Source organism: Elephas maximus, chromosome 8 (genome assembly GCF_024166365.1).
Source record: "Elephas maximus indicus isolate mEleMax1 chromosome 8, mEleMax1 primary haplotype, whole genome shotgun sequence".
NCBI classification, from domain to species: domain Eukaryota; kingdom Metazoa; phylum Chordata; class Mammalia; order Proboscidea; family Elephantidae; genus Elephas; species Elephas maximus.
Genome location: NC_064826.1, coordinates 8,415,128 through 8,441,136, shown reverse-complemented (window position 1 = coordinate 8,441,136; position 26,009 = coordinate 8,415,128). Strand labels below are relative to the sequence as shown.

Genomic DNA, 26,009 nt, shown 5'->3' with positions numbered 1-26,009 from the left:
TGTCTGCTGAGTTGTTATGTTTTTCTTGGTTTTTATTTTGAATAATGGAATTGTTATACCTCTTTGTGGTTACCTTAATATTTACCTCTATTTTTCTAAGTAAAAGCCTAACTTGTATTGTCCTATATCGCCTTGTTTTCCTCTCCATATGGAAGATCTATGCCCCTTGTATTTAGTTGCTTTTTTTGATTATTGTGATTTTTTACATAATGACTTCAATGATTCCCTGTTTTGAGCATTTTTTTCTTTTTAAAATTAATCTTACTTTGTTTTTGTGATTTCCCTATTTGAGTTGATATCAGGATGTTCTGTTCTGTGACCTTGTGTTGTGCTGGTATCTGATATTATTGATTTTCTGACCAAACAATTTCCTTTGGTATTTCTTGTAGCTTTGGTTTGGTTTTTCTAAATTCTCTTAGCTTGCGTTTATCTGTAAAAGTTTTAGTTTCACCTTCATATTTGAGAGAGAGTTTTGCTGGATATATGATCCCTGGCTGGCAGTTTTTCTCCTTCAGTGCTCTATATATGTCATCCCATTGCCTTCCTGCCTGCATGGTTTCTGCCGAGTAGTCCAAACTTATTCTTATTGATTCTCCTTTGTAGGAGATCTTTCTTTTATCCCTGGCTGCTTTTAAAATTTTCTCTTTATCTTTGGTTTTGGCAAGTTTGATGATAATATGTCTTGGTGATTTTCTTTTTGGATCAATCTTATATGGGGTTCGATGAGCATCTTGGATAGAAATCCTTTTGTCTTTCATGATGTCAGGGAAGTTTTCTGCCAACAGATCTTCAACCATTCTCTCTGTATTTTGTGTTATCCCTCCCTGTTCTGCAACTCCAATCACATGCAAGTTATTCTTCTTGATAGAGTCCCACATGATTCTTAGGGTTTCTTCATTTTTTTCATTCTTTTATCTGGTTTTTCGTCAACTATATTGGTGTCAGTTGCCTTATCCTCCACCTCCCCCACTCTGCATTCCAGTTGCTCGAGTCTGCTCCTCTGACTTCCTATTGAGTTGTCTAGTTCTGGAATTTTACTGTTAATCTTTTGGATTTCTGAATGCTGTCTCTCTATGGATTCTTGCAGCTTATTAATTTTTCCACTATGTTCTTGAATAATCTTTTTGGTTTCTTCAACTGTTTTATCAGTGTGTTCCTTGGCTTTTTCTGTAGATTGCCTTATTTCATTTCTGAGGTCATCCCTGATGTCTTGAAGCATTCTGTAAATTAGTTTTTTATATTCTGTATCTGATAATTCCAGGATTGTATCTTCATTTGGGAAAGATTTTGATTCTTTTGTTTGGGGGGTTGTAGAAGCTGTCATGGTCTGCTTCTTTATGTGGTTTGATATCGACTGTTGTCTCCAAGCCATCACTAAGATATTGTAATGATTTATTTTATATTTGCTCACTGAGTCTTATCTTGTTTTGTTTTGTTTCAGTATACCCAGATGGACTACTAGATTGCGCTGTCTTGATTGTTGTAGCCTTTGAATCACTTATGTCCTATTACCAGCTGGTTTGGGCTGTTACCAGATATATAAGCCTAAGAGTCCATTCACTATTCTTGAATAGAATAAGCTTAGGTGTTCTGATTTTGGGTCACCAAGTGTGTGGTGTAGACTGTCACCTATTAACTTAGAGGAGTAGTGGTGATAGTTGTGTGCACCAGATTCTAGTAGCAGCCGGGGGTCACACTCCGGGTGGGAGGGCAGGATGCTGACAGCCTTCCCCCATGTGCCAGTGAGGTAAGTATGTCTCTATTCCTAAAGCAGTTTGGTGGGTGGGCTCTGTACCTGAACTGTAGGCACCCAATGCATGTACCTCTAAAGACTGGTAGGTGTCACTATCCTCAGACCCCTCTGGCAGGTGGCTAGGTGGTTTGGGTGGAGCTTCAGCCCTCAGTTCTCTGTTGTGGATCAGTGAGGGCTCTGTTTAACAGGTAGAGATATCAGACCTGGAAAACTTGTCTTTCCAGTGATCCTAAAACAATTACAGTCAGATCTCTATCAGAATTACCCTTGCATTATAATAGCCACCTTGTTCCCTATAGGGATGAAAGCCAAAGACTGTGGATCTCATATGCTTGGCTGGAGCTGGTTCTGTATTTTTTTCATCCCTGGGTTGTTAGTAGCTGCTTCTCTCAGGCCAGGAGAGTGGGGTAGGAAAAAAAACAAAACCACTCCATGGCCCAGGAAATTCCAATGTTAATGAAGCCGCCTGGGGCAGGGAGGGGAGGGATCAGATAGATAGGAGAGAGTAGCACCCAGCAATATAGACAAAGTTACTTATCTTGCTTGGTGATGACTATTTTATCTGAGATTCCTGAGGGGCGTGTAGCCTGTGTGCCCTGGCTGGGTCGAGATTGACCCCTAGCGTCAGGCCCGCATCCTGTGCTTGAGCTGTCTCAGGAGCCATGGTCAGCTCCTCCACTCCCAGTCCAAAGCCCAGCGCCAAGGTTCCCCTGCTGGGATGCCGCACTCCAGGCTCCAAAACCAGTTGCTGCCTACCAGTGACTTCTCCTCCTGTCAGCTGCATTGTTGCATTGCCTGCATGCGCTGGCTGGGCTTCCCCCAAGGTCATTTCAGGGGGCTAGGGCTGCGTCCTGTGTTTGCGCTGTCTCAGGAATCCGTGCTCAGCTCTCCTGCACCCAGTCCAAAGGTCAGTGCCAAGGTTTTCTGACTGGGACTCTGGTTCCAGGCTCCGAAAACAGTCGCTCCTTCCCCATGGTTGCTCATTCTCTCGTTAGCTGTGTCAGTGTGCGGCCTGCTTGCACTGGCTGAGTCTCTACTGAGGTTACCCCAGGGGGCTAGGGGTTAGGGCTGTGTCCCGTGCCTGCCCCGTCTCAGTAAGCGGCAATCTGCCCCGCCACTCGGCACCAGGGAACCGCGAGGGCTCAAGGCTGTGGAGTGGGACACCAGTTCCAGAAGCAGTCACTGCTTCAGGGCGCACCGTTTCACTCCCGTGTCACTCAGGTCAACTCTTTAGTTCTGTGTTTAATGGCCAGGGTTCGTAGATTGTCATGTATGTGACCGATTCACTTGTTTTTCCGAGTCTTTGTTGCAAGAGGGATCCAGGGTAGCTTCTACCTAGTCAGCCATCTTGGCCCCGCCCTCTCCCCGTAATACGTTTTTAAAATTTCTCTGTGCCTCAGGCTCCTGAGCTGAAAAGTGGGGATAATCATAGCACAAACCTCGTAGTTTGCGGTCAGAATTGAAGAATATGTGTGAAATGCTTAGCATAGAGCCTGGCATATAGCAAGCATTCGTAAATGTTAACTCTTACCATCGTTAGTAAAAGAAAAAGAAAAAAGGCTGTTTGGGTACATTTTTGTGTGTGTGCCTGAATCTCTATACCTTTGTGTGCCAGAGATTCTCTGTGTGTTTGTGCCATTTGGTTTGTTTTATGGGTTTCCATCTTGTCTGCTTGAGAAATCCGTGAAGTCAGGACCGATTTTCTCAGTGATGGAATCAATAAAGAAACAGTGAACCAGAGCAGGGAATAAATAGTGCTAAAAGACCCAAGATTTTGAAAGGCTGGGCTAACAAGTTTTCATTCCCTGGGATGGTTGCTGGCAACATTTAAAACCTCAGAGAGAGAAGAGACACCTTTGATCTCGGAAAGAGCTGTGTTAGGCGTTATTTGGGAGCTGCTTTAGTAGGATTCACTTAATCTCTGAACTGACTTTTTTCCCCCCCAGAACCGTCTACAGGCAAAGATTATAAATAATTATACGAACCCTGACAACCTGCAATTTACAGATATCAGAATCTTGGGAATGGACAAGGAGCCGGCTAATTTTACTGTCATAGTTAATAATGTTCACACCCTCTGTTCAAACTGTTCAAACGTTGCCTACAGTGCCTCAGCAAAGGTGGGTGTTGCTCCGTTCCACAAGGCATGCAGACAGCCTGGCCGGAGGCTCAGCCAGCTGGCCCTCCCTGGCTCTTTCGACTTTGGGCAGTAGGCCGTCCACCATAGCCCAGAGAGGATGCAGGGAAACATGGCATGCTCCTGGTGGGCCCCGAGCAGGGTCTACACCAAGACCGTGGAGAGGACAGTGGAGGAGGGGCCCTGGGAGAAGGCATACTTTTTGAGCAAATGTAAAACCAGACAGGGTGATACCTAATATGACTTAGTGAAAATATTGCTTACCACATGGCCGGACTCTGGAGACCGTGTTCACATGTTTGTCCTCTCATTTAAACTAAAGACTCCCTTTGAGAAGCAAGTGATAGTGTTCCTTAGGGTTTCAAGCTACTTTTATACTGTTATAAGAGATCCCTAGGTAACACAAACAGTTAAGCGCTCAACTACTAGCTGAAAGTTTGGCGGTTTAAACCCACATGGAGATACCTTGGAAGACAGACCTGGCAATCTCCTTCCAAAAGGGCAAACTGGGGGGTCCAGATGCCTGTGTCTGACCTGGGCCATGGGGAAGAAGGAGTCACCCAACAACCCTATCTGCAGGAGACCTGCCCACACCTTTCCACCTATACTTAGGGGTCACAACCTCCAGGTGCTTCCACCAGCTCTCGTGCTACATTGACACCCTTGAAGGTATCTCTGAATCTTGAATTCTGGAGGAGCATAGTACTTGGGCTGGGTACCAGGAACTCGAGTTGGATGATTTGGGGGAAGAGTGTAGACATGACCTTGCATTTCCTGTACATCTACTGCTTGGCAGACACTGCTCTGAATGCCTTATAGATATCATCCCATTAGAGGATGCCTCGGAAGACAGGCCTGGTGATCTGCTTCTGAGAGATCACAGCCTAGAAAACCCTATGGAGCAGTTCCACTCTGCACACATAGAGCCATCATGAGTCAGAATTGACTTAACAGCAACCACCACCACCAACATCATTACAGAAAATAAGAATGAGTACAGCACAAAGGGTAATTCTGTTTGCTCTTATTGAATGGTTTTGGTGTTGCTGGATGCTATGGAGTTGATTCTGACTCATGGTGATCCCATGTGTTACAGAGTAGAACTGCCCCATAGGGTTTTCTTGGCCATAATTTTTATGGAAGCAGATCATCAGGTCTTTCTTCCACAGTACCACTGGGTGGGTTCAAACCACGAACTTTTAGGTTAGCAGTTGAGTGCAAACCATTTGTGCCACCTATGGACCTTTTATTGGGTAATCAGTTACATGATCGTCCCTGATGAAAGGTTCCAGTGGACTACTTCAAGTGCTGGGGTTCACTGTTTCTAGGGCAGCCCATGTCCATTTTAGCAACACATGGGGCAGGGGATAGATAACAGTGTGGTTTCTAGACTTAGGCAGAATGGGCTTAAATCCTACCTCTACCGTTCACAACTGTGAGGTCTAGGGCAAGATATGACACCTTTCTATACCTCAGAGTCCTATTCTGTAAAACAGACGTAGCTATAGCATTCACAGCACAGAGTAGCTTTTTAGCATTAAGTGAGGTAATGCATATACAGTGGTTATCACAGTGCTTGGCCCTGGAAAGTGCTCACTAAAGGTTATTAGGTTATTAAAGGTTATTGCTGTTATTGCCATCATTATTAAAATTGTTCAGAATGACACACTGAAAAATCACAGCTGTACCTATGACATGTGCTCCCTGACATGATGAAGCCTGATTGACTTCCACAATGGCCCCATGAGGTCAAAAGTTCAGGATAAATCAAGGTCATTCTCCTGACAGGGAAGTCAAAGTCCCAGAGAAGAAAAAGTCATATTCCAACCATTCCAAGGCAATGTGGTCGGGAGGAGGGATAGTGCAGCTACCAGTCCTGAGCTTCAGGCCAACAGGGACATGATCAGTGTCTCTGGCTCTCCCAGTTCATCATTGTGGCTCCGTCCTCCCTCCCTAGGTGGTAACCATCACTGACCTAGAGGGGCTGGTACTGGGACAAGAGTTCTCCATTGAGTGGACGCTTCCCGTCAGTGACCTGGAGAAGTTCAATTGCTACCCTGAGGATCCCTCTGCTTCGGAGGAGAGCTGCAAGCAGCGGGGGTGCCTGTGGGAGGTAACTGTTAGGACTGGGGTCACCATGCTGGGCGGGGGGCTGTAGGAACTGTCTCCAAGTAACTGGGCACCCAGAGGACACATTTAGCCTTGGTGTTTGAACAGCGATTGTTCTCTAGGAAGAAAAGGACGCTGTGCCAACTGATGCACTTTGTCAGATATCCCAAAACACATCACCACACCAGCTCTTTCTCTGCCAGCCTCGTCATTAAAGCCCCCCTTTGTGAACTTAGCAGTCGTAGGTTGGGTTTGCGCTGTGCACTGAGTGTGCTAAGCATCCTCCTTCCATCTATTGGACAGAGGCGGGAGGCGAGGGCGGGGCTGTTCCTCTCCATTTGAACAATGAGCCACCAGTTGCCAGTGTGTCGACTCTGACTTACAGTGACCCCGTGTGTGTCAGAGCAGAACTGTGCTCCACAGAGTTCTCAATGGCTGAGTTTTCAGAAGCAAATTGCCAGGCCTGTCTTCTGAGAGGCCTCTTGGTGGACTCAAACCTCCAACCTCTTGGTTAACAGCCAGGTGCATTAGCTGTTTGTAGCACCCCGGGAGTCCCTTTGGACAATAGAGAGAATGAAAACCAGAGAACCTGGTGATTTCTGCAAGGTTACCCTTGGCAACAAGGTCACTTACCCTGGATCAGAGCCCTGCCTACAGTTCCATTCCCAGGCCTGCTTCCTGCTGGCCCCTCACCAGTACAGGAGGCCTGGGTGTGTCATTTTGAAATGGCCTGGTGTTGGAGACTTAGACCCTGGGAACCACCTTCTTTGGCAAGCAGAGCCTGGAAACTTGGCAGGGGGCTGACCAAGACCCCCGTGTTTTCCAGCTCACAGATGTCCCTGGAGTGCCCTCCTGTTACTCTGACACCATCCCCAGCTATGCTGCCAGTAATATCCAGTACCTGCCCACGGGCATCACCACGGACCTCACTGTCCTGCCAGAATCCCTGAATCTCCCTCCAGCAGCGAGTGCGCGCCAATTGCCCTGGGCCCCCGCTGCTGATCCTCTCTCTGCCAGGATTGACGTCCTCCAACTGAGTGTGATCTACCACACAGACAGAATGCTGCAGTTCAAGGTAACAGCCTGCTGCTGCAGGTCCTGGGGCTCACCAAGAAGCTCTGAACGAATGCGCAGCTAGGCCTGGGGGCCGTGGAACATCTGCCATCCAAATGTCTCATTTTACAGATGAGGGGCAGGTCAAGAAGGGAGCAGGTGGCCTCAGAACCACCAGGCTGGGGATGAGATAGCATGACAAGTGCTCCAGGCCACAGGCATCCCCAGGGAATCATCCTAAGCCCTGAGAAGGTTGCCCACAATGTGATAAACCCACATGACCGCACTCCCTCACTTGCAACTTAGAGCGGCTCCCAGCAGGGGTTCTCAAACTGGAGCTGCGTCACAGCCACCTGCAGGGCATGTTAGAACCCAGGTTTCAGCCGTCCAGAGTTCCGGATTCAGCAGGTCTGGGGCAGGGCTGAGAACCTGCATTTCTAACAAGGTCCCACACACTAGCGACCACAGTCTGGGAGCCACAGTCTGCTCCATTCGAAAGAAGTAGGAATGAGTCACATTAGTGTGCTAGTGGCATTAAGAAAAGTATTTAAAAAAAAAAACTCATTGCCTCTGAGTGGACTCAGACTCATAGTGACCCTATAGGACAGAGTAGAACTTCCCCGTAGAGTTTCCAAGGAGCGCCTAGTGGATTCAAACTGCTGACCTTTTGGTTAGGAGCCGTAGCCCTTAACCACTATACCACCAGGGTTTCCTTTTTTTTTTTTTTAAGGTGAAACTAATTTTACTAACAATTTCTTCAACTACTGCATTAAAAATAGTATCAGTTTACCATGGAATCCGTGTAACTACCACGAGATAGTTTACAATCTGTTAATTGTACTGGGTCTCCAAAATCGGGAGAGGGTTTTGCACATTTCAGACCAGTGCATTGCATGTGCCCTGTGCGTCGGTGGGCACGGCATACACACACGTGCACTCTCACACACACTCACATACATATTAACACTCTGACATATATACACACTCAACACACACATATACCACACACGCATACACGCACACAAAAGCTCACAGTCACTTGCACAAACGTCTTCACACACACTCATACACACACATACACTCACACTCATACACACGCAAGCCCACACAGCCACAGGCACACACTCAATGCACACGCCCATTCGCACACTCACACCCCACCCTCTCTCTCTGTGTGGTGGTCCTCAGTACTCTGGAATCACAGCCTTTCTGGGCTAGGGTCCCTGGCTTTGAATGAACCTCACCGAGGCCTCCGCCTCTTTCTCAGCACAGGGGTGGATGGGCCTCTCACCTATTTGCAGCAGAATATTTGATGCCTCATGTTGTGGTCCAAACTGGCTAGAAAATATGGGAACCTAGTTGTCTGGGCTGGCATGGGGAGTTTTAGGTCCAAGATTCCATCAGGAAGCCTCTTTCTCTCTCCTTGCCAGATCTACAATTCTGCCAACAAGAGGTACGAGGTCCCAGTGCCCCTCAACACCCCAGCCACCCCAGTGGGCTCCCCTGAGCAGCGTCTGTATGTTGTCAGCGTCCAGACCAATCCTTTTGGGATCCAGATTCGACGGAGAAGCTCCAACACGGTGATGTGAGCAGTACTTACTTGGTCTAAGAAGCAGTGTTTCTAATTAGAGCAGGCGAAATATTCATCAAAGAGATTCTATGTGAAACGTGTGTGTTCATGTGGATTAGAGAGAGTATATCTATTTCTCTCTACTTCCATGGGAAACTCATATTTGTTAAGAAGAAAAATTATCAACCAAAGCATTCATAAGAATGAATTAGGTGCTTGATTTCAGAGAAATAAAAATGTATGTGTTAGTCATCCTCCTTATTAAGCAAGGAATAGAGAACTCTATTTAATAAGTATGACACATAAGCCAAGATATAAATCAGTTCTACATCATGGCTCATTAAGAAATGACAAACGAAGAAGCAGGAGAGAGAGGCAAAGACTCATGAGAGCAAGATGGCTCTTCACTGTCTTTGTGTTGATGCCCCTGTAGACCTCCCTCCTCTCACAATGCTAAACATGAAAGGAGCTGTGTTTCTCACCCTGTCCTGCTGAACGGAGGAAGTCAGGGACTGTGCTTTGCCTAGGGCTGAGGCCCCTTCCTAGTAGAAGCTTTCACCTGTGTGTGCACAGGTATGCTTCCTGTGGCCAAGCTTCCCTTCTTTGTGACCACGTGCCTGGTTTTCAGTCTGTCGACCCTTTGGTAAGAAGCTCTTTGTCCAGTCCAGAAAAGTTGTTGTAAGAGTTTCACACATTTCATTGGAAACTTTGCTGAGACCTTATTCATTGATTTTTATGCCCATTCAAGCTGATATGCCCTGCCCAAGAGCTAGAAATAAAGAGATGAATGAGACATGGTTCCTGTCCTCAAGGAGCTCTAGGCCCAGAAAGAAGCTCTCTGCAGAGCACAGAGTGAAAAAAACAATCAGAGCTTTGGCAGTGAGTCACGGGCCCCTGTTAGGATCTGGGCCATCTCACGGTATTCAAACCTGGATGTACAGCTAGATGTAACTCAGGTATGCCACAGTGCAGAGGTGTCTGGGCCCCTGGGGAGGGTTGACACCGACACCTCTGCCCTTGTGTTGCAGCTGGGACTCTCAGCTCCCTGGCTTCACCTTCAACGACATGTTCCTCTCCATCTCAACTCGCCTGCCCTCCCAGTACGTTTACGGCTTTGGGGAAACAGAGCATGAAAGTTTCAGAAGAAACATGAGCTGGAATACATGGGGAATGTTTGCTCGAGATGAACCCCCAGGGGTAAGGACAAATAAATAAATAAATAAATAAGGAAACCCACTGCTGTCGAGTCAATTTTGACTTATAGCGACCATATAGGACAGAGTAGAACAGCCCCATAGGGTTTCCAAGGCTGTAATCTTTACAGAAGCAGACTGCCACATCTTTCTCCTACAGATCGGCTGGTGAACTAGAACCACCAGCCTTCCGGTTAGCAGCTGAGTGCTTAATCACTGTACCAGCAAAATAAAAAAAAACAAACCTGTTCTCATGGAGTTGATTCCGACTCATAACAATCCTACCGGACAGGGTAGAACTGCCCCACGGGGTTTCCGAGGCAGGTGAGAGGAAGATGTGGTAGTCTGCTTCCACAGAGACTTACAGCCTTTTTTAAAACCCTATGGAATCACTATTGACTCAATGGCAGTGGGCAGGAATCTTCACGGAAGCCAACTGCCACACAGCTTTCTCCTGTGGAGCAGCTGGTGGACTTGAACACTTGACCTTCTGGTTAGCAGCCAAGGGATTAACCACTGAGCCACCAGGGCTTCTAAGGGCAAAAAGGACAACAGCTAATAGAAGCAGTTCTCTCTAGGTCAGTTCATTTTAGCCTTTAAGCTCATACATGGCACCTTATTCAAGGAGCCCTGGTAGTATAGTGGTTAAGCACTGGGCTGCGAACCAAACCCACCAGCCACTCCTTGGGAGAAAGATGTGGCCGTTCGCTTCCATAAGGGTTAGAGCCTTGGAAACCCTATGGGGCAGTTCTACCCTGTCCTATAGGGTCACTATGAGTCAGAATCAACTCAAGAGCAATGGGTTTGCTATTTATGTAGCTTCATCTTCCATTGATGAATCCTATGGTCAGATTTTTGTTGTTTCTAAAAGATTTATATATTTTCCCCCCATGGACTATGCATCTGATTTACTTCACAAACTTTTATTTAATATATTCTACCTGTCAGACACATTTCTAAGTGCTTAGCTCTAATTTTAATAAGACATTGTCTTTGCTCTCAGAGAAATTGACTGTGATTGAGAGAGACGCAGAAATAATAACAGCATGTAATCAGTGCTGTGATAAAATGATGTAATAATAAACAAGGTGGGCACAGGGGGGGCTCAGCACTTGGGTGGGAGAGAGGGGTCAAGGAGGGCTTTGCAAAGGACACGGCATTGAGTTGAGTCTCTAATGTGGAGTAGGAGTTTGCTGTTTGGGTTATGATGTGAAAACACTTTCTTGGATTTTTTTTCTTTTGATTACCCACCTTCCCCCATGACCTCCCCCAGTACAAGAAGAACTCCTATGGTGTGCACCCCTACTACATGGCACTAGAGGAGGACGGCAGTGCCCACGGAGTGCTCCTGCTCAACAGCAATGCCATGGGTAAGCCTGGGCACCCTCCCTGTGCACCCTATAAACAGCTGTGACCACCTTATTGGGATCTGGGATATCAATACAAATGGTACATTCAAGATCAAGGAAAATGGAATAAATAAACTGATTTTCCAATCATCCGTTCCTTTATTCAAGGTTTATCCAGAGCTCTAGGCCAGGTAATCGATCTGTTTCTGTAAAGATTTTAGCCAAGAAAACTCGATGGAGCTCAGTTCTATTCTGTCACACATGGGGCCTCCGTGAGTCAGAATTGACTTGATGGCAATGGGTTTGGTTTGTGTGTTGGTTTAGACCAGATATTAGGCATGAAATGTTGACTAAACACAGTGCCTGTTCTTGTGTAATTTTATATGGCTGTGACCTTGTAGTTCTTTTCATAAAGTGATATACAGTGTTGAGACTGTATATTATGTCGGGAGTGTCTGCAAACCCATCTCTGATTCCACTGGGTGAGAACACTTTCTAGAAGGTGGGCATTAAAAGAAGAGAGAGAAAGCAGTTTAGCACAGTTGAGGGCAGGTTCCCTATCTGGGCGGTTTGACAGCTTCAATGATGTTCCTTGTCTTCTATCCTTTCTTACAGATGTGACCATCCAGCCCACCCCTGCCCTGACATACCGCACCACAGGAGGGATTTTGGACTTTTATGTGGTTTTGGGGCCAACCCCTGAACTTGTAACTCAGCAGTACACCGAGGTTGGCAGCCATTCCATCCATTGATAAATCATCAAATTCTTACCGGGTGTTACCACATTCTTAGGATTGTGCTAGGCCCTTAGGTGTCCCCACTGTGTTATTGCTGTCTTTTCTGAAATCCAGCTTTGAGCTAAGGGGACATGAAGGCGTATTAATATCTCTTCCATGTCGTAGTTGTTGTTGTCAGTTGCGGTCTGCTCGGATCCAGACTCACAGCGACCTTATGTATAGCAGAACAAAACTTTGCCTGGTCCTGTGCCATCCTCGCAATTGTTGCTTTGTGTGAGCCCATTGTTGCAGACAATGTGTTGAGCCATCATGTTGAGGGTCTTCCTCTTTTTCGCTGACCCTCTAGAGAGACATATCTGTATCTTGGCTATTTGCTGGATAGTCTTCCTAAGAATCTCTAGAACCACCAAGTTCTCCAGTTTCCTAGAATGGAAGTCCTCGACTACAGGGAAACTTTGTGGAAAAGTTTGCTATCATTCTGCCACCCCATGGCTGTTCTGCTTTTATTTGTCTTTATTTTTCTTGTGTGAGGACTCACATGGACAGCAATCAGTAGAAATGGTCAAGGTGCTTCAAGAATAAACCCACAGTTCTTTCTTCCCTAAGAAGGTTACCTTGACCCATTCTTCTCTTTGATTCTAGCTGATTGGCCGGCCAGTGATGACTCCATACTGGGCCTTGGGATTCCAGCTGAGTCGCTATGGATACTACAGTGATACGGAGATCTCCAATTTGTATGATGCGATGGTGGCAGCCCAGATCCCCTACGTACGAAACTCCCACTCTGTGATATAATTAGTTATGGGGATTTGTGGCCAGCTATATATTGGAAACACGCCCATAGAAATTACTGATGTGACCATATTTCAGTATTAGAAGAAAATGTAGAGATAGCCTAGCGTGGAATTTGCTGCTTTTTAAATGTATTTCTGCTACCCTGTTAACGTGAGGGCTCAAAGCAAGCTTTGCATACGTGCTTCAGCTGGCAGTGGTGAGAATGGGGGTGCTGGTGTCCCCTGCCTCTTTTCAGGAGTGTCTTGCAGTAGCCATGGCTGGGCTTAATCCACAGCTCTGGGACTTCTAAATGGCAGTTGGAATCCCTGGGTGGCACAAATGGTTAGGTGCTTGGCTACTAACCGCAAGGTTGGTGGTTTGAATCCACCAAGAGACCCCTTGGAAGAAAGCCCTGGCGATCCGCTTTCAAAAGGTCACAGCCTTGAAAACCCTGTGGAGATGTTCTACTTTGTAACACATGGGGTCACCATGAGTCAGGATTAACTCTATGGCGTCTGGTAAGTGGGAATTTAAGAGCTTATACTGTGACTATTCTTGGAGAAGATGGATGTAAGTGACAATATGAAAGAAAACAACTAAAATCAAGCCTTCGCATTCTCTAAAACATGCACACACACATATATGTACCCTACTATGACAATGTAGCCCCCCAGAGAAGCCACAGAATTCAACTAATTGCCCTCAACAGCAGAGTTTCACAGAAGGTACGCTCTTTCTCCTCTTACCATCAATTCCTCATCACTCATTCCCTTTCTCTGTTTTTGAGTCTTCTCCTGAGGTCTTGAAGGAATTAATGCTTGGAAGATGAGAATGAAATGGAGTGCTGTGATGTCCTCATCAAAGATAATTTGACACAAACATCTAGGTTTACCATATACTACTATTCTACAGAAAACTATAAGTTTTTCTTTACTACTATGATATGTTCTTATTAAACAGAAATTGAAAAAGATAGGAAAGTAAAAAGACAAAAAAATCCAAAAATCTACCTTAGCAATCAATGTTAATAATATGTCAGTTCATTATTTTCCAAGCTTTGGCTTAAAAATGAGTCTTTTCTCCCCTAAACAAGTCTTACTGAGGATCTTAATGCAATAAAGGTGATTAACCCCTTCAGGAAGCATCTTGTTTCTCACCTGAATATTAACCTTTTTAGGCATCATTCAGCATCATGGGTTGAGTTGACCTCTTGAGTGGAAACCCGGTTGGTACTGTGCATAGAGAGAAGGGAAAACATGGTTCTCACCTCAAGAACCACCCGGACCTGTGAGGTGACAGAAACATACACCTTCTAGAGAGCAGTAGCATGGTGTAGTTCTAAATGCAAACAAATTCAGTCAGGTCTACTGTATTAAAAAAGACCCGGATGTACAGTCGTTTCTCTTTCCCAGCTACATCCTGCTTTCCGCCCTTGAACAATTCAACAAGCACTTTGTTGGAAGGCTCTAGGAGTTTGAGGTTTGATGAGTGGGGAAAACAGGAATTGAGGGAAGGAAAGGGGAGAGAATTCCAATTGGGGAAAGAAAAGGGGGAGAGCTAGGCAGAATTGAAGGGTCAGTGTAGGGGAGTCAGGAGGTAAGAGCTCGGGGCACCTGGGCCCCACAGAGGAGCCTGGGTACCCTTGGGTGGGGGGCTGCAGGGTCCTGAGCACTGTGCTTGCTCCTTCCGGCAGGATGTACAACACGTTGACATGGACTACATGGAGCGGAAGCTGGACTTCACCCTCAGCCCCATGTTCAAAGACCTCGCCCACCTGGTTGACCAAATGAAGGAAAATGGCATGAGATTTATTCCCATTTTGGTAGGTGTCCAGACAGGTTTGATTCTGCTTTGTTTTTGTTCCTAGGTCCAAAATAATACCATTGGGGGAAACTGGGTGGGGACACACAGGACCTCCCTGTACATTTTTCACAATTTCTTGTAAATCTACCATTGTTTAAAAATGAAAAAATGGCCTTTGAAAGGTGAAGCTTTGTAATATTTATTTATTTATTTTATAACTGCTTTTCACTGGAATATAATCTATTATTACCCTTTTCTTAGTAGGGTTAGAAGTAGGCTGAAACACTGAATATAGAAGAGAAAAAACGTGTTTCACTGTTGAGGCTGGGCCTCGGAAGGAATAGCAAGGCTCAGGGACTTATTTCCCCTTCATCAAGTGCAAGAACAACAGAGTTAAGATCCAGTTTTGTTTTCTGTATTAGAAGCTGCCTGGCTTGATAAACACAGAGCTAATCACCTGCAAATGGTCCTGCCTTCCAGCTTACAAAAAATTAGAGAATTATTTGTTGACCTTTGTTCATTCGTTCCTTCATTCAAATATTTATTGAACACTGGCTATTTGAAAATCAGCCCTCGTGTTGCTGTGGCTAGGCGTTAGGCTGCTAATGAAAAGGTCAGCAGTTCAAATCCACCAGGCTGTCCTTGGAAACCCTACAGGGCAGTGCTACTCTGTCCTATAGGGTCACTATGAGTTGGAATTGACTCGATGGCAATGGGTTTTTTGTTTTGTTTTGTTTTGGTATATATCACTATAGTGGCCCTATAGGACAGAACAGCGCTGCCTGTAGGGTTTCCAAGGAGCAGCTGGCGGATTCAAACTGCCGACCTTTTCGTTAGCAGCCGTAGCTCTTAACTACTACACCACCAGGGTTTCCAAGTGATATATAAGTATATATATAACCAGCCTTTTGGTACCAGCCAAACACTTAACAACTGTGCCATCAGGGCTCATGTGTGTGTGTGTGTGTGTATGTGTGTGTGTGTATGTATATATATATAAATTAGTTGATTAAGGTAATGTTCTTATAGGGCTTTTATTCTAGTGGGAGAAGACAGCCAACAAATAAACATAAAACAGGGTCGTTTCGATGGTGATAATTTATGTGGCAGTTGTGTAAACGGACACTACGGCAGAGAGTAACTGGGCAGGTGTGGGGTGAGATGAACAGGGAAAGTTACTTTAGATAGACAAGTCAGGACACAGAACAGAAGAAACTTTCATGTTCTTGAGGAATGTTGCCATCACACCCTGGAAACTCAGTAAATCGGCTTTCTCCTTGTAGATGACTGTGCCATTGGAAAACCACACATGCTGTGCCGTGTTCTATTTCTACAGTATTTATTATTATTATTATTTCATTTATATATCTTTGGGTGGTTATTTTCTATAACATAGAAATACACCACCATTTATTGACACAGGTTCTTATTCCCGGTGAAAGCAATTACTCTCCATAAGGGGGCTAGATCTTGTGTTGGGTACCTGGGACTCCCTTCCGTTGGGTGCAGTGGTTAAGCACTTGGCTGCTAACCCCAGGTTCAGCAGTTCAAACCCACCAGCCACTGTGTGGGAGAAAAATGTGGCAGTCTGCTTCCATAAAGATTACAGCCTTGGCAACTCTATGGAGGCAGTTCCACTCTGTCCTACAGGGTCTCTACAAGTCAGAATCGACTTGACAGCAATGAGTAATAGTAATAGTAATGAGTGGACGTAAGAAAAATTATCCACAGTCTTTGGTACTGAGGATGCCCTGGAGGCGCAATGGTTAAGAGCTACGGTTGCTAACCAAAAGGTGGGCAGTTGATTCTACCAGGCGCTCTAAGAAAACCCTATGCGGCAGTTCTACTCCGTTCTATAGGGTCGCTATGGGTCGAAAATGACTTGGCAGCAGCAGGTTTGGTATCGATGCTCATAGTTTGTTCAAATTTTGGAAAGGACGTTTCTTGGTGATGTGTTTCCCACTTTTGCTGTTTTAAATTCCTTCCTGGCAGGACCCAGCCATTTCTGGCAATGAGACCGGGTATCTCCCTTTCACCAGGGGACAGGCAAATGACGTGTTCATCAAATGGCCTGGCAGCAATGACATTGTCTGGGGGAAGGTAAGGCTGGGGCGAAGGTTTCTGTCACTAATCAGCATCGCAATGTCTTGATTAAAAGATGCTCTCAATAAAGCCTGGACAAATATATCGGGCAATGAATAAATTACGAATGAGCAGGAATCTGTCTGAAGCTGATTAGCTCAGAAACATTACGAAAACCAAGGTCACGGGTCTTAGCCTCTGTTTGGCTTTGTTGTCTAGACATACTTTGATCTGCCCCCACCTGGTGCGTTCCAGCTGGCCATTTCACAAACGCAAGGAACCTTTTCGAGAATGACTCTGAAATCTGTGTCTCCCAGTCACCCACTAGCCCTCCTCTTTGACCCATGAGGCTTAATCAAGCTCTACATCTAAATCTAGTTCCCTGGGTGGCACAGTGGGTTTACACGCACTGTTAAACTAAAGGCTGGTAGTTTGAACCCACCCCAGCGGTGCCACAGAAGAAAGACCGGGCAATCTGCTTCCGTAAAGATCACAGTCCAGAAAACCCTGTGGGGTGCAGTTCTACTCTGACACACATGGGCTCGCCGTGAGTCAGCAACTAACAACAACATATCTAAATCAACCACTAAGTTGTACAGCTCCTTCCCTCCCCTCCTTTAATTCCTTCAGGGGACCTCAGTTCTCATCCTTGTGTTTCTGATTGATAACATCTGTATGGTAGGTAGACTCCCTGACCCCTGAGGAGGGGACTCAGACTCCGTTCTCTTGATATACCTCACTGCTTCCTGTTGCTTGGGGCACATGTCATGCTCACTGCGCCTTGAATGTTGCTTTCTCACCTTAGCCAAATAATATCTGCACTTCAGGAACCACCTTAAATCTTACCCCTGCAAAGCCTTCCGTGACTGGTTTAGCTCTCCCTATTTCTCCCTTGTCTGTACTGTAACCTTCAGAAGGCATAGCATACAACCAGGTCCTCACCTTGCATCTACGAACTCTTAGAAAACAGCGACTATTTCTTACTTAAAGCTCCATAGACACAAAACCTGGAATAGTGCCTGGCACACAGTAAGTGCCCAATAAGTGTTTACTGCATGAACCAGTTAATAAATGTGTGTGGTTATTACCATGGATTTTGTAAGGCTCTAAAGACTGGGCCCCCAATACCTCCGTGAACAGTGACTGCAATTCAGTCTTTTTTCTCTAGAGTCACACTTCATGGTTATTGTTTGTAGAGAGAATTTTGTTCCAGGGTCCATGACTGGTCGATCAGAAAGGCAAGTAACCACTTGAAAGGAGATTGTTTGGAAGATATGTTTAAAATGGACTAAGTCAATCTTAAGTTTGAAAATGAGATTTTGGAAATGAGTCAAGAGATGGAATGAGTTGAGAGGCCCGAGCTCCTTCCACCTGACAGCGTTTCTTATATTTGCCTTTACAATTTAATTAATGACCGAGATACCCAAGCGTTTTCTGGAGATGCAAAACATCAGAGTCTGATGTGACGCATCTCACTGTTGTGTGTGCAGCACCTTTGAAGGTTCTGACCTTTCTTCTTCTGCTCCAGGCATGGCCGGATCTGCCCAACGTTAGCGTGAATGGGTCCCTGGACCAGGAGACTCAGGTGAAGGTACAGTTGTCCACATTGCCCCAAATATCCAGATACTTGGGCGTTTGATCCTGGTGTTAAGTACCTTTAATCTGAGTGTGCTTATCAGCGGGTAGATTACTGGAGAGAGAGGTGGTCAAATAGAAGACTCGACCAACAACTACAGTGGAAATGTGTACCAGGAAATCACAAATGAAATCCCTCCACATGAGTGCCTTTAATGGGTTGTGTTTTGTTTGAAGCTGAAGTTGCTTGAAAAACAATGAACCAAAGTCTAGAATATGTTCAGCGAAGAGGTATCCATTCTGAACAGACTGGGTTTTAATGAATTGTCTACATGCAACAGAAAACACGAGCCCCTTCGAAGGAGTAATGCCTTGATCTCAGCACTGGCTAGTACTCAAACAGCCAGGGCATTTGGCATCTCCTGGATTCCATAGCTCCTTCTTCCCTGGACAACTGGTCCATGTAGAAAAGCCTTTTGTATCTCTGAACTTCAATGGTTCGGGCAGTAACTGCTAATTTTCCAGTTCTCACGATTAAACGCCCAGTTATAAAACAAATCCCATAAGACTCTCCAGTAAAATAAGACCTTCTTCTAGGAAAATAAAAAATGTGACCTGCCTTCCCTGGTTTCTTTGTGTCCCAGTAGACGGGGGTGGCAGCAGACCTGAGGTTAGGTCAGGGAAGGAGGACCTGTGCTTGGCCCAGCTGCCTGCCCAGCAGTCTTTCCCGGCCCCGGACCCCCGGACCCCCTCCCTGGGCAGGCTGAGACCCACCTTGAGTGTATGTGTTACTCTCCCAGCTGTACAGGGCCCACGTGGCATTTCCTGACTTCTTTCGCAACAGCACAGTTGCATGGTGGAAGAAAGAAATTCAAGAGCTCTATGAAAACCTTCGAGAGCCAGAGAACAGCTTGAAGTTTGATGGGCTGTGGCTTGTAAGTGCAACCCTGGTTGTTTTTCTTTGGAAATATTGGCGACCAGAAGGAGAGCAATCTAGAAACTAGCACAGAGCAGGGGCTAAGGCTGCAGGGATGCAAGGGAGGGGTGCTGCTACAGAAGGGAGGTGCTGGGAGATTACTGTGGGCCTACTGGGCAGTGGTGGTGGGTTACTGGGTTTGGAGCCCATGGAGGAGATGCTGCCAGGACAACAGGAAGGGGAGAAATACTCTGGTTCTTCTCCTCCTCCTCCCACCCCAGTGCCTCCCATTGGCCACACCTACCCAGAAGCCAATGGGAGGGGAGCCTGAGAGCCCCTCCCCGTACAGAACAGACCTGGGGCAGGCAGGAGTAAAGCTGAGGGCCAGCGAACCTTCCCACCGGCCAGGTACCAAGGCTCTGGGGAGCTCATGAGGCCTGTGCCTATGAACACCTTCTGTCCAGGTGTGATGTACACATCCATGGGCTCAAGAGCAGGACTTCCTGAGAACCTCTAGGACAAATGTCCTTATTCTTAGAGACTGTATAGGACAGAATAAAGTTGCCCCATAGGATTTCCAAGGCTGTAATCTTTACCATAGCAAACTGCCACATCTTTCCCCCATAGAGCAGCTGGTGGGTTTGAACCACTGACCTTTCTGTTAGCCACTGCTAGGATTCCTAAGACTCTCCTACTGGCCTTTCTAGGGAATGGGAACATGTCAATGTCCTGATTTCCCTCCCCTCTGCCCAGTGGCCTGAATCTTGAGTATGGTCTAGGCCAGCTCTGCAGAACTGCTGGGGTCCGGGCAAGGCTGTAAGAAGCTCAGGACTCACCTAGCAACACACTGTAGGGCCACTGCCAGCCCCGGGGCCTGCCTGGCCATGCATCTTCAGGATAGCTAGGCGCGGTGCAGACACAGGGAAGAGCTTAACCCCAAGAGGCAAGTCCGAAGTGAGGACACCGGGCAGCTTGGAGGAACGAGAGATCCTCGCAGCTCCGGGCTCTTTGTTCTAGTGAGGGGAAAACTATAACGGAGGAACTAAGACAGTGACTAATTCCCTGAACACTTGTGTTTGCCTTTTTCATATGCTGTTTAAGACAGTCCAATATACAAGACGTAAACTTCTCCATTGATAAGTAAGTAGGCAGGGAATGTTCACCTCAGGAGTTCTTACTCCTTGCATTTAAGTAATAAATTTCCCCTAAGCACCATTGGTTTCCAAGTTACCGACAGCTTTCCAGAAATGCGTCTCCCGCAGAAAGTGAGGAGCTACCTCCTTGTCCTTGGCCTTTGCCAACGTCAGAATTAGTTCAAGCTCTTGGGCTGAGAAAGGGTAGGGGGAGATACTCCTGACCCTTGGCCACAGGGAACAGTGAACAGCCCACATGTGGAAAGCAGCAACGAGCTTCTTGTGTGGGGGGGTGAAGCAAAAGGGGTTTCCTTAGGCTCTGGGTCCAGCACAGCCTCAACACTTTGCCGATATGAAACAATCCTCACAAGCTTAAAAATGCCAAGTAAGCTAAACCAGGGCCTGTGGAGTCAGCCCCAGCTCCTGAGACCAGGAGTGGCGGAGCAGAACTGTGCTCCTTGGGGTTTCCAGCGGCTGATTCTCAGACGTAGGTCACCAGGCCTTTCTTCTGCGGCGCCTCTGGGTGGACTCAAACCTCCAACTTTCGGTTAGCAGTCAGCCAAGCACATGAACCATGTGCACCGCGAGGAGTTTACGACGCCCCCACACCCTGCCCACACGTTCGCTTACAGTCCATTTGGGTGTGTCCCTGGGGTTAAAATTCTGCCTCGAGCTGGTGTGAGGCTTCTGTACAACCCCGCTACCTGCCTGAGCTCAGCATAAAGGCTGTATGGCCCTGATGTCATGGAATCTTCTTTGCTAATTCACTTCAGGATATGAACGAGCCGTCAAGCTTTGTGGATGGATCTGTCAGTGGCTGCCAGGATCGCGTTCTGAATAACCCGCCTTACATGCCGTGTATGTACAATAGTTACTATGTCCAGTCATCTCCCGGCCCCCAAACCTTGAAGGTGGCCTCTTACCGTCAAAGTGAAGGCTAATGTTGGAGACAGGACACTCACTCGCAGACTTGGCGTAAAACCCGATAGAACGATATTGAGTAAGTGGGAAGAAGTGCATTACTACTAAGCAGGCATGATGAGGTATGGGAGAAACCAAGCAGACAGGGGGCATCTGGTTACCTCGGTGACCAGGAACCGATTTCTAAAACTTTCAACAATTCCTTTCTCTCTTTCTCTCTCTCCTTCCTCCTCTCTCTCTCTCTCTCTTTCTCTCCCTCCCCTCCCTCTCTGTCTGTATCTCTCTCCTTCTCTCTTTCCTTTCTCCTCCTCCTCTCTCTGTATCTATTTCTCTCCTTCTCTCCCTCCCCTCCTGTATCTCTCTCCTTCCTCCTCCTCTCTCTCTATCTCTCTCCGTCTTTCCCTCCTTCCCTCTCTCTCTTTCTTGATTAGAGAATGAGACCTAGCCCCTGCCTCTCCCTGCCCATGTTCGGAGACACAACATGAAGGATACCAGCTGGCCGGACCATAGTGCAAACAGGAACAGAGACTCATAGGGCGTTAGGATGGAAGGGGACGGGCCCTCTCCCCTTCCAGAGGCCCAGAGTAAAGTGACCCACCTCCCCAAAGCTCTGCATGGGTCATTAGTGAGACAGGATCTAGAACACAAGTCGCCACTGCTTAGTAATGCCCTCACTCACTCATTCACTCGTTCCTATTCTCTTTCCTCTCTTAATTCAGTATTTTATGTGTCAGGAGGTGTCAGGAGGTGCTGACAAATGGAGAGATTGGAGACAGGAACAGAGTTGGTTGAAAGGGGATCTATTCCCTTGAGAAGATCACCATCTAGTGGGAGAGACAGACGTGACAAGGGAGTGGGTTGTGTTGCTACTTGGGCTGTGATGTCCTCTGTTGCTGTCCATTTGATTCCAACTCCCAGCGACCCCACGTGTGCCAGAGTAGAAATGCCCCATAGGGTTTCCAAGGTTGTGACCTTTCGGAAGCAGGTCACCAGGCCATGCTTCCGTGAAACCTCGGGGCGGGGGGAGGTTAGAACCACCAACCTTCCAACCTTTCTGCTGGCAGTCAAGTGCTTAACTGTTTGCACTGCCTGAGGACCCACTGGGCTATGATGATGCTGGAGCAAAAAGGAGGGTGTTTCTCCCAGCACCACGCCCTGTCCTCACCCTCATCAGTTACAAAGCCACCAAATGTGCATTGGGTGGGCTAAAATGGGACCTGTTACTGGTAACAGAATTGCTGATTGAAATCAGGAAAAACAGAGAATGGTGGGCACTTCTAGTGAATGTGCAAGTCGCGTCACTGCGGTAATAACTAAAATCTCCCCTCAGCTCTGGAGTCCAGGGACGCAGGCCTGAGCAACGGGACGCTGTGCATGGAGAGCCAGCAGGTGCTGGCAGACGGCTCCCTGGTGCGGCACTATGACGTGCACAGCCTGTATGGCTGGGCCCAGGCCAGGCCCACCTACGAGTGAGTGTGCCCTTGACATTGTCATTGACTCTGCGTGCAAAAGGGGCCCAGCTGTGTGAGGGGTGGCAAAGCACAGTGAGCACGGCTGCAAAGCTGTCCTTCCTCTCAATTCCAGCTCTTCCCCTCTCTCTTTAAATGATCTTTGACATGTTATCTGCCTTCTCTCAGGCTCGGTTTCCTTATTGTTAGGGAAGGGCAAGAAAACCTTCCTCGTAAGGTTGTGAGACACGATGCTTGAGAGTGGGCAGAATGACCCTGGACGGAGGGATTGCTCAGTAGATGACAGTCCTACCTCCCCACCTCCTTTACCTCCATGTAAACCAAAACCAAACCTGTTGCCTGTTGAGCAGATTCCAACTTGTAGTGTGACCCTGTAGGACAGAATAAAACCATAGGGTTTCCAAGACTGTACCATTCACAGAAGCAGACTGCGCATCTTTCTTCTGAGGAGTGGCTGGTGGATTCAAATCACTGACATTTCAGTTACCAGCTACATGCTTAACCACTGCGCCACCAGGGCTCCTCACCTCCATGTAGACAACGCATTAATTAGATGTTTTAAATAAAGGAAGTCCTCATTCTGGGTGCTGATATACCTGCGGCTGTCCTCCTGGAAGCTCACTGGGCTTCTTAGCATCCCTTGTGGATGGTGGATCCTCTCAGGGAGGAGCTCCCAGCCACAGAAGGAGGGCCTGCTGCCTTTGCTCAGGCTGCAGCTGCTTTCTCTGTCAAGTGCCCTGGTGTCCGTCCTCAAAGCCACTTCAGCTCACCTGCTCGTCCCCTCCACCCAGAGCTGTGCAAGAGGTGACAGGGCAGCGAGGCCTTATCATCACCCGCTCCACCTTCCCCTCCTCTGGCCGCTGGGCAGGACACTGGCTGGGAGACAATACGGCCGCGTGGGACCAGCTGAGGAAATCCATCATCGGTGAGGTGGCTCCTTCCCGGGGCATGCGGGCAGGGGGTGCTGGAGTGAGGGATGCAGTCAACACCCACACCCCACGGTGTGGGTGTCGGTTTACATGCATCTTTAGATATTTTCACTGGAAGTGGCCCTGGGGTCTCTATGGGGTACAGAAGAGGCAGGTGAAACACTCCCCTCCCGAGAGCGCTGCTTGTCCAACCCCGTGGTGTCTTCTCTTTGCAGGCATGATGGATTTCAGCCTCTTTGGGATGTCCTATGTAAGTGGTACTGGGCCCTGCTAGTTACACAGCGCCATCTGAGGTGCCAGCAGCCCACAGGAGCCCCATCTCATGCCTGATGTTGCACCTTCTCAGACAGGAGCCAATATCTGTGGGTTCTTTGGAAACGCGGATTATGAGATGTGTCTCCGCTGGATGCAGCTGGGGGCCTTCTACCCCTTCTCCAGGAACCACAACACCGTGGGGACCAGGGTGAGACAGCTGTTCGCACCTCAAATCACTGCTTCTTGTCTTTAAAACACTGTATTTTAGAGCAACTTTGGGTTTACAGAAACACTGTATAAAAAGTACAGAGTTCCCACAGGCACCCCCCACCCACATAGTCACACATACGGTGCCCCCATTATTAAAATCTTACATTCCTGTGAATGAGCCAATATTGATACACTGTTTATTAACTGAAGTCACAGTTCAGGTTAGGATTCGGTCTGCATTGTGCAGCCCTGTGGGCTTTGACAAAGCCACCGTTACAGTATCCTGCAGAATAGTGTCACCACCCTCACGAGTATCATACTTACATCCTGAGAAAAAGCTAAAATCACCAGAACCCCCATTTTGTGAAAAACTCAAAGAACTCTGAGCCCTAGAGTTGTCCATAATTCTTAGCAACGTACTTTTCTTATCCCCTGGGAGGACAGTCCAGTGAGGAGAGACATTTGTTCAACTCCCCAGTGGGCTTGCATAGAAGAAGCCCCCCATCCACCCAAGATATGTCTGTGCTGCCTGGAGTCCTGTCTCTACACGCACACGAGGTCAAAGCCAGACCTGTGCAGGGACGTAGGAACTGGTGACAAAGAGGAGGCAGCAGAAGCTCTAGTTTGTAAGAAGGTGGTGGTGGAGGGACTGCGCTAGGAGAGAAGGGAGGAGGCAGGTGTAGCCCACAGTGGGGTATGTGTCGGCTGACCCTTCTCTGACACTGCATGGAGGGAATGATGGAGGAGGGAACTCTGAGTGTCCTCTTTTCTCCTTTAGAGACAAGACCCTGTGTCCTGGGACGCCACCTTTGAGAACATCTCCAGGAGTGCCCTGCAGACCAGATACACCCTGCTGCCATACCTGTACACCCTGATGCACAAGGCCCACGTCGAGGGCAGCACCGTCGTGCGACCCCTTCTCCACGAGTGAGTCTTGGCCCTTCCCATGAAATGGGGCTTGGTGTGTGGTAAACTACCCCCCCACACACACACACAACAGGTGTGCCAGCAGGGGTGAGTGTTTCTCATGCATCATTTAAGGTTTGCAGATGATGTCACAACCTGGGAGATTGACCGTCAATTCATGCTTGGTCCTGCCATCCTGATTAGCCCTGTGCTGGAAAGTGTGAGTTCCTGTCATCATCAGAAACCCTCTAATCTCGTCATCGAGAATGCAGGAAGAGAGCCATAAAGACCACCTTGGCTGGCTCCCTGTTGCTGTTGTTGTTGGCTTTGAGTTGAAGGCAACTCATGGTAACCCCGTGTGTGACTTAGTAGAACTGAGCTCCACAGGGTTTTCTCGGCTGTAATCTTTACAAAAGCAGATTGCCAGGCCTTTCTTCCATGGTGCCACTGGGTGGATTTGAACTAACAACCTTTAGGTTAGCAGTGGATGGCAAACTGTTTGCACCACCTAAAGACCAGTCCAGCTCCCTGCTGCCAGGCAAACCATGTCTGGTGACCTCTGAGGGTTTTTTTTTTTAAGATCTCCGTTAGTAAAATCTTCACAATCCCCTTTGATTTCTCATTTTAGAATTCTCTCAGCTGGTGCATTACAAAATTTGATTTTTTTTTAAATCCACCTTTCTGTGTGTTTGAAGAAGTGTTTCCTACCACTTTTTAAAATAAAACATCTCAAAATCTTGAAATCAGTAATAAAATTCCCTTTCTGATCTTAATTCTACTGAGAATGTTTTAAAAATCAAAATTAAGCTATTCTCTTAGTGACATATTCATAATGTCATATGGATTTTATGTTCCAGGGTGCCTTTGCCATCTCTGCTTACTTCCCCAGAGCCCGCTGGTATGACTACAGCTCGGTAAGAGCTCGCCTCTTGTTTTGTGGTTCCTTGAAGGCTAAGGAGGTGGCCAGGGCTTTCTCTTTACTTCCAGGTCCATGTTTTCCAGGGCAACACTGTCCAACCCCTTCAGCCCTGGCAGGGTTTGTATAAGTACAAGTTTACATAAAAGAGTAAATAGAGAAAACCTGGGCACCCATTTCACATTAGCCCCTCTCACTCCCCTCCCCCCATCTTTTCAG

General features: G+C 47.2%; 1 protein-coding gene across 1 annotated transcript in view; it reads left to right on the top strand.

The window, feature by feature from the left end:
• Window positions 1-26,009, top strand: part of MGAM2 (maltase-glucoamylase 2 (putative)) — a 105,436-nt gene that overhangs the window by 61,427 nt on the left and 18,000 nt on the right. Inside the window, exons 24-43 of the mRNA XM_049894599.1 lie at window positions 3,700-3,873; window positions 5,848-6,003; window positions 6,826-7,074; window positions 8,483-8,637; window positions 9,651-9,819; window positions 11,089-11,185; window positions 11,780-11,892; window positions 12,544-12,669; window positions 14,369-14,497; window positions 16,471-16,578; window positions 18,089-18,151; window positions 18,936-19,070; window positions 20,958-21,042; window positions 22,436-22,574; window positions 23,366-23,499; window positions 23,719-23,753; window positions 23,850-23,966; window positions 24,747-24,895; window positions 25,010-25,094; window positions 25,732-25,788. Of these exons, the coding sequence (XP_049750556.1) occupies window positions 3,700-3,873; window positions 5,848-6,003; window positions 6,826-7,074; window positions 8,483-8,637; window positions 9,651-9,819; window positions 11,089-11,185; window positions 11,780-11,892; window positions 12,544-12,669; window positions 14,369-14,497; window positions 16,471-16,578; window positions 18,089-18,151; window positions 18,936-19,070; window positions 20,958-21,042; window positions 22,436-22,574; window positions 23,366-23,499; window positions 23,719-23,753; window positions 23,850-23,966; window positions 24,747-24,895; window positions 25,010-25,094; window positions 25,732-25,788 (2,475 nt within the window). The remainder of the gene's footprint in view (window positions 1-3,699; window positions 3,874-5,847; window positions 6,004-6,825; window positions 7,075-8,482; window positions 8,638-9,650; window positions 9,820-11,088; window positions 11,186-11,779; window positions 11,893-12,543; window positions 12,670-14,368; window positions 14,498-16,470; window positions 16,579-18,088; window positions 18,152-18,935; window positions 19,071-20,957; window positions 21,043-22,435; window positions 22,575-23,365; window positions 23,500-23,718; window positions 23,754-23,849; window positions 23,967-24,746; window positions 24,896-25,009; window positions 25,095-25,731; window positions 25,789-26,009) is intronic.